The sequence below is a fragment of the Pagrus major genome, chromosome 17 (assembly GCF_040436345.1).
Source record: "Pagrus major chromosome 17, Pma_NU_1.0".
In the NCBI taxonomy this organism is placed as follows: Eukaryota; Metazoa; Chordata; class Actinopteri; order Spariformes; family Sparidae; genus Pagrus; species Pagrus major.
In genome coordinates this window covers 17569698-17577021 of record NC_133231.1, presented here as the reverse complement: position 1 = coordinate 17577021, position 7324 = coordinate 17569698, and the positions used below count along the sequence as shown (strand labels likewise).

General features: G+C 42.9%; 1 protein-coding gene across 1 annotated transcript; it reads right to left on the bottom strand.

The window, feature by feature from the left end:
• Window positions 1–2540: 2540 nt before the first annotated feature.
• On the bottom strand, window positions 2541–4274 carry LOC141011819 (uncharacterized). The gene is made up of 2 exons (XM_073485118.1): window positions 4006–4274; window positions 2541–3373 (listed from the first exon to the last, which is right to left on the bottom strand). The coding sequence occupies exon 2, from the start codon at window positions 3357–3359 to the stop codon at window positions 2586–2588; it is 774 nt and encodes a 257-aa protein (XP_073341219.1). The 5' UTR covers window positions 3360–3373; window positions 4006–4274; the 3' UTR covers window positions 2541–2585.
• Between the last annotated feature and the right edge of the window lie 3050 nt (window positions 4275–7324).

Here is a 7324-nt window from a genome sequence, read left to right as displayed (position 1 = left end):
AAAGAGATTTCACAGCTGATTTAATCTGAACATAAGGATTAATGCCTTGTAAATCAAACTCGATGTGTAACATGTGAATGAAGGAACAGGAGCAAAATTATTCCCGCTACTGGCAGAGCTGAAGCGGTTAGATGATTGAGTCATTTTTTCTCAGCAACAGTGGCAAACATTTGCTGTTTTCAGCTTCTTAGATGTGAAGATTTGATGCTTTACTTTGTCTTGTCTGATAGTAAAGCCAGTGTCTTTGAGTTTTTGAGACTTGTTTGGGCGGAACAAGCACCTTGAAGCAATTTAAAGACTTGTGATGGCTTTTTTTTAGCCATTTTTGACAACTTTGTGATCATCTCCAGAGGTGTTTTTTATTATGTAGCTTACTCTTATTGATAGAAATGGGTTGGACGCAATTCAGGCCGCATGATATGGTTAATAAAACTATATTGTTATTATTTTGACAGATGTCTCGATTGCCATATAATCGACAATTAGTGGGAATAATCATCACAATTTTCATTTCCACTGAAAAACAGTTTGTTGGAGTCTGTACCAAAGAAACATGGTTTCTGCTTCCTTTCCTCAACACTTAGGGCTGGGTATCATTTAAAACAATTTCGATACCTTGACTTCGATACTAGTTCCTGAACAATACTTTTTTCAATACTATTTTTATGAAATCCGTTTTACCAAAAGATTACATTACACATACACGTGGTGAGCCCTGTCGCTGGGCGTGTTTTTCCTGCATGCCTCAAGCACTATTAGATCTTGGCACGACAAGCATGCTGCATGCTTATTGGCTCACTGGCGCTGATGAGATTAACTCGTTAGGTATTGAAATTTGGTATCGAACGCAAGACTTTTTTCGATGCTTTATAGTATCAAGGCAATTCGGTCGGTGCCGTAAAAGTATCAAATATTATCTCAAATGTTATAACCTTCATGAACATTATTGCAGGACTGTTGCAACAGACTTCATTAATTTACGCTAGTTGTACAGTTGAGCGGAGGCAAAAAGATTTGACAATATTCAAGAAAATAACTTGCAGATTAATGAAAACATCTCCAAAATCCAGAATCTTTTCCTTTTAAATACATCAGAGCATCTCACACTGAGAGAGACTCGTGTATGTGTGAGAGAGCTGCTGTTCTGAGCGGTAAGTGCGAAGGAGGCTGCTTGCAGCTTGTTGCAAGATTCAGACACATCTCCCGAGCTCATGCCTGCTCTTGAAAGATACATCCAGCATCTTAAAAACAGCATACTGTACCTACACGAAATCCTCTACGGAGTCTATGTGCGTGCGTGTGAGAGAGAGATATGGGTGCTGTTTTTAGTCAGTGAAATGTGTGGCTGCAAATTACTGTACACTTCAGTCCCAGTCGTCATCTGGATGGCAGGATCCCAGCATGGGCCCGAACAACAAGGAAATACTCTGCAGTCCTAAAGCACCTATAAAAACCTTCAGACTGATCCCCTGTGTAATTAGAGGCTGGAGGAGAAAATGCTGGCGATAATTAAAATCCTACCCCCTTTACCTCTCCGCCTGTTCAAATATGCTTAATTGGACCCGATAACGTTTTACTCTGCATTGTTTTGCTCTGTTTTGGCTGTTCTGCAGCAGCCGAGATGGAGGATGGAGTATTTGAATAAAGCGTAGGAATCAGATGATGAAGTGAGAGGAGATGAAAGGTCGGGATGGTGGGAGAGCGAGGCTTCAGTTACACGACTCACAGGACCGCTTTTCTCAGTTCAGCTGCGTCAGGAATAACTCATATCTGCCTCACCAGATTTTACTTTTTTTCTCTCGTAAGTTATTGCGCTTTTCTTTGTATCTGCCATCTGATTGAAATTCCTTAAGATCTCGCCTCTCCACACTCGAGAAAATGGAGAAAACTGAGCAGCTGACTGTGAATAAAAAAAAAGACGTGAATTACTGTAAAAAACAAAAACTCCAGGCCACACTTGCATGTGTACTAAGCAACAGCTGGTATTTATAGCGTGGCTGTAGGTGTCGAGTGAGTGTAGTGTGGCCTTAGGTGCTTCTCTTGTTTATACTGTGACTCAATTTCCTCCGATAAAGAGTAGATTACAGTATGTGTGAGATTAGATAAAGACTCATTTAGACCTAATCTCGCTCATCCTCTTAAAACCTCCTCAGCTAGGAAATATAGACGCTGTATCTCTGCGGAAAGAGAGAGAGAGAGTGTGTCCACCTCCCAGTATGGCACCTCAAGAAGTTTTCAAGAATCCTCCTCACGTCCTAATATGGTCAAACAAGCAGTGGCTTTTTGGGATTTGGGGCATGGGCGAGTTCAAAGACAACAAGATGGCGTGTTGACATCAAACAGAATAGCTCCAATCTTTCAAACGTGGGTGAGTCAGAGAACGATGTAGGACAAAAACACCCTTCACAGACAGTGAGTCAGAGCCACTGCGCCACTCGGAGGCACTAAAACATACCAACAAACATTTCATCTGTTTATTGAGGAATGCATATTCTTGTCTTTAGAGTAAGTCTGCACGTGAAACGTTCAGATGTATCTCATCATGCATATTTTATGAGACAAGAGAAGTTGAGCCAGCAGGCGGATCAGTGTTGAGGCAGAGGAGTTTCTGTCCGTATGTTGAAGTTGATTTCACTAGAGTTGCAGGAGTCTGAGTAGACGGAGCAGCGGGAGATGGAGAGGCAGGGGGAGGGAGGGTGAGGAGTTGGCTCCTTGTGGTGCAAGACTCGGGCCAGTAGGGTTGACCTTCCTTCCTTCTCCCCCTCCTCTCTGTCCTCCTCTTTGTCTCCACCTCCTGCATCCTCCGTGGATGGTCTGCTACTGATGTTGTGTCTGTACTTGCGTGGAAGAGGAAGAGGAGGACCACAAGAGTTTGAGAGGGGGAGTGTGTGAGTTGGAGTGGCCCAGCATTCCTGCTCTCCATCTTTACACTCCCACTGCTCCAGACAGCTGAAGCTGGGCTGCTCCTCCTTCAGATCCTCAAGGTCATCAGGTGTCTCCCGTCTGAGGACTTCCAGGTCCCGGTTCTCGTACAGCAGCGTGGCGGCGCAGATGAAGATGAACAAACCCACTCCCATGACCACGGGCCCAGCCAGTTTCATCCTCTCAACGTGGGTGCTGCCTCGGCCGCCAACGGGCTTCGGTGCTGCGGATACGTAGCCCGCCACTGCAACGGCCATCCCCACCAACACCACCACCACACCCAGCATCAGCCACACGCCTGGGGCGGAGCGCAGGTGCAGCTTGGTTTGGAGGGCTTTTCCTTTCCTCAGGTGTCTGCGGCATGCTGGGAGGCAGGCAGGCGATGACTGGGTGGAGCGGGAGGAGGTGGGGCTGCAGACAGGACTGGTTGCTGTCATCCTCTGGCTTCAGGCTGAACGGGGAGAAGAAAAGAGGACAAAGAGCAAAAAACACACAAATTAAGCAAGAAAGTGTTGCGTGCAGCACCAGAGGGAGAGCTCAGGGGGTGTTGGAGAGAAGATAGTTTACTCTGCATTGCACTCAACAGGAAATAGCAGCTTTAATAAGACATGTGGCCGAGTTAATGAGATGCTAACTCTTCTGCAGCTCCTACAGTGTCTCTGAGGAGCCACAGAGACTCTGTACTCAACCCTGCAGCAGCCTCTCTGAACCCACACTCAACTGTTATTCCTTACACTTTCAACAACGACTGACCGCTTTCAGGACCTTGTGATTTCACTTCACAATCTAACCGCAGTCGAGAAAAAAAGAGTCACATTACCACGGTGGTTGCTCCAGCTGAACTCGTGATATAATTCCCCCCCGGGGCGAGTGAACACAACGGGTGATTCAACAGGACGCAAACGAAAGATGATAAATTGCCTGTCAAGTCTCGTTTCACGAGTGCTCGCACGCACGCATCTTTACGTGTTGTCTCTTAATTCACGGCTCGACCACTGCTCTGTTGCTGACTACAGTCATTCACTGCAGTTAACTGTCCGGTTACTTGAACGCAGTCAGAATAAATTCAGATTGGGTACTTGCCTTGTTTTGGACGTAAATCCGGAGCAGAAACTGGCTCCTCGGCATTATCAAAATAAATCAGCCTGAGTTGCGTTATTCCTCCCACACTCCTCCCGCGTGTCTTCTCCCGCACTTTGATGATTCGCGGTTAAATCCAGACTTTCACCTAATTCCTCCTCAGATTTAAGACGCTTTTCATCCTCGGCTTTGCTGTCGGAGCCGGCGTGTGCTGCGGAGCCTGAAATGAAGCTTTCATAGTAAATAACAGTCTTACTAAAAAAAAAAGTGGTGCAAAGCTGCCTCTCTGCCTCCTCACTGCTTCTTGTGCGCCTCTGCAGCCCGTGTTTTGATTTGTCTCTGTGTGTAGAGGAGGGGTCGTGGGAATCTCTGGCTCGTCCAGGCCAGTCCCACGGTGAGCCCAGTTATTCTTAGAGATCACCAGCCCATCAAGTGACAGCACAGAAGTGAAGTAACTGAAGGGGAGGGCCGCCTTTCTTCATGAGAAACATTAAAAAATGTGGAGAAAATAAATAAAATTACATGTACTGAAAGGGGCCTCTCAATTTATATCTCCTCAGCTGCAATTCCAGCACACTTTACATTTTTTTGCTGGCTCTTTGTCAAACACATGATTTGCAGTTATAGATTTTTTTGGGATGATTTATTTCCTTCCGTTCCAGGAAGCCATAAACGTTTCAATTTAATTCTGTATGGTACCATAATCAATAGCAGTTGTTCAAAAACCAGAAGGCACTCTAAATATATGAAAATGCGTCAAGTGAGGAAGGACAAATCTAATTTTTATTTATTTTTAATCAATAGCCCGTTGATTGAATTTTGCTTAAAGGCGAACCGCACAGATTTTATACACCAGTGTCCGTCTACAGGTCCTTGAAGGCAACTGTTCACGTGGAAAAGTTGTAAAAAGGTTTTTACGAGTCCAGAGGGAGCTAGGTGAAGTCTGAAATTGCCTCAAGTGATGTCACATGAGTCGATGTTGGTTGGGTCTTAAGACTACAAGTTTGAAAAAGAAAAAAATCTGTTGGTGTGGGGTTAAAAAGGAAGTGAGTTGGGACCTCTGTAGCCCGCTCACGTCTCTGCTCTCTACTTAAAGGAAGCGGCCCAAGACTACATTAGCTGCTGTTAGCATAACTCACATGAATCCTTGATCGACTACCATTTGATTCCTTGAGTTTGCCTTGATGGTCGTCACCATCATGTTTTTTTTTTTTACTTTAAGCTCTGATGATAGAGGGAAGTGTCGCTTTGAATGCCGTAGCCGTCCCTTCAACCGTCGCTGCTTAAAGTCCCTAATCAAAAGGTAGCCACCCCAAAAATCATACCCTCCTTTACCGTCTATTTTACTGCAAATGGGGCCATAATTTACAAAGCGATCATAATGTGTTGAAGAGGACTTGATGATTGGGTGACTGGGACCATTAACTCATCAAGAAACTATTTACTGACGTAATGAATCAAGTGCAAAGTAGGGTAATTTTCTCATAAGCCTACATATCAGATCCACAGCAACCAGTGGAGTTGCACTCTGAAGGCCATTGGAAAGACTGCAAGTTTAAGGCTCACCGGGTTTGGCTTCACTTTTCAGATCTGAAGCCTCGTCTTGATAGAGCATTGTGGGTAATGTCAGTGTCACGTTTTGACCGTGCATGATAGACATGGATACGACCAAGCTGCCCAGTGGCCACTCGTGGTATTGAAGTGAAAGTTCCCCTGTGGCCCAAAAAGCATTTTCCCCATATACCACTGTTATAAAAGACACATCTGTTAAACTACAAATAAGGTCAATTATGACTCTTTCTATTATGAACTTTTGATCCATGGAGGTTTTATATTTGTAAAAGTTTCCTCTAGCCAAGAAAAGCAGGAGATCGGAGATGTCATCACAATCTAAAGTCCCTGGGCAGAGTGGGAACTCGCAAGCTGGGCCAACTGGAAACTCTGATCCGCATATTCAGTTTGCCACAAAACGAGGAAGTAAACCAAGGAGATGGAAAAAATATGGGGCCATACCCGCCAGGTGAGCAATTCTCATCAGACTGAATAGGCGGCATCTTTGTGTTCACCAGGTAAATAAATATTAAAAATCTTGACAAGGAAAAAGAACGCATGGGATTAAGAAGATGATATTTTTGGTTCTGCTGCTTTTATTTTGAGTCCGACAATTTTAAGTCAAGTACAATTCTGAATCAGATCTGGGACACTTTTAGTTGCCACAGCTTAGTTTCTGGCACCAAGTGTAATATGGGCCAACAGATACGGCACATGTACTACTAGCCAGCATTTGTGTGAGCTTCATCTCTTTGCTTTGTGGGCAGGTGTACGATACGGCGTGGTGGTTTTGCATGTAGATTTGGCCCAAATATAGCCACATAGAGTTTGTGTACTTGTTTGTGGCTGGGTTTTTCCAATTTGTATGTAGGTCATGTATTAAAAAAAAAATACAGAAAATGTCAGCCGACAACCACACTATAATAGCCACATTTTAATGTTTAAAGCTACTAATTTTGAAATCAACTACATGGTCATGCACATGTGCTCTGTACTTTCCACCGTAATATTTTTGTGGTTCAAAATTCAATATTTATTGTTTTAAATGTTTAAGATATATAAAAAAATAATTGCTGATTTATTTTTAGATAATTGTGAAGTCCTGAACACTTCTTCGCTCTATATATGTGGCTATGGCAACTGACAGCAATGCAAAATTAATGATGAAAGAACATGCAGGCAATGAAACTGTCATCCATTATACATCAACCCTTTAAGAATTCGTACTGCAAATTTTATAATGTTCTTGGTCATGCTTGGCAGTTTAAGTACAGATTTATAGGAACTCTATTCTGAAGTGAATTACCGTGTCTCGTAATGTAAATCTGACACAGACCTGGTGTTCACTGTGATGGATTTACAAACAATGTTTTGAGAGCATCCTGACTGAAGAGAAGTCAGTGGGCTGCATGAAACCACAGAAAAGATTAAATCCACATTTCTAAAACACAAAAATAAAGGCTTGCATAAATAAACATTTGTGATGCAATTTATGAGAATATCACTGTTAAAATGCTTCATTAGGAGTAAAATAAAATTCATCAATTTTCATGACAGCTGATGAAGACTGGGGGAAAAAATTGTAAATTGATTTGAGTTTGAGAAGTACAGATTCTTTACTTAAGTAAAAGTACCAAAACAACAATCATAAACACTCCATTAAAAGTTTAAGTCCTGCAGTTTAAAATTTTACTTTAAATAAAAGTGGAAAAATTATCAGCCAAATTTACTTGAAGATGAAATGTCTGAAGACGACTAAGCTGCAACATAT

Coding starts and splice junctions, on each gene's coding strand:
- LOC141011819 (XM_073485118.1), bottom strand. CDS start 3,359: ATGACAGCAACCAGTCCTGTCTGCAGCCCCACCTCCTCCCGCTCCACC.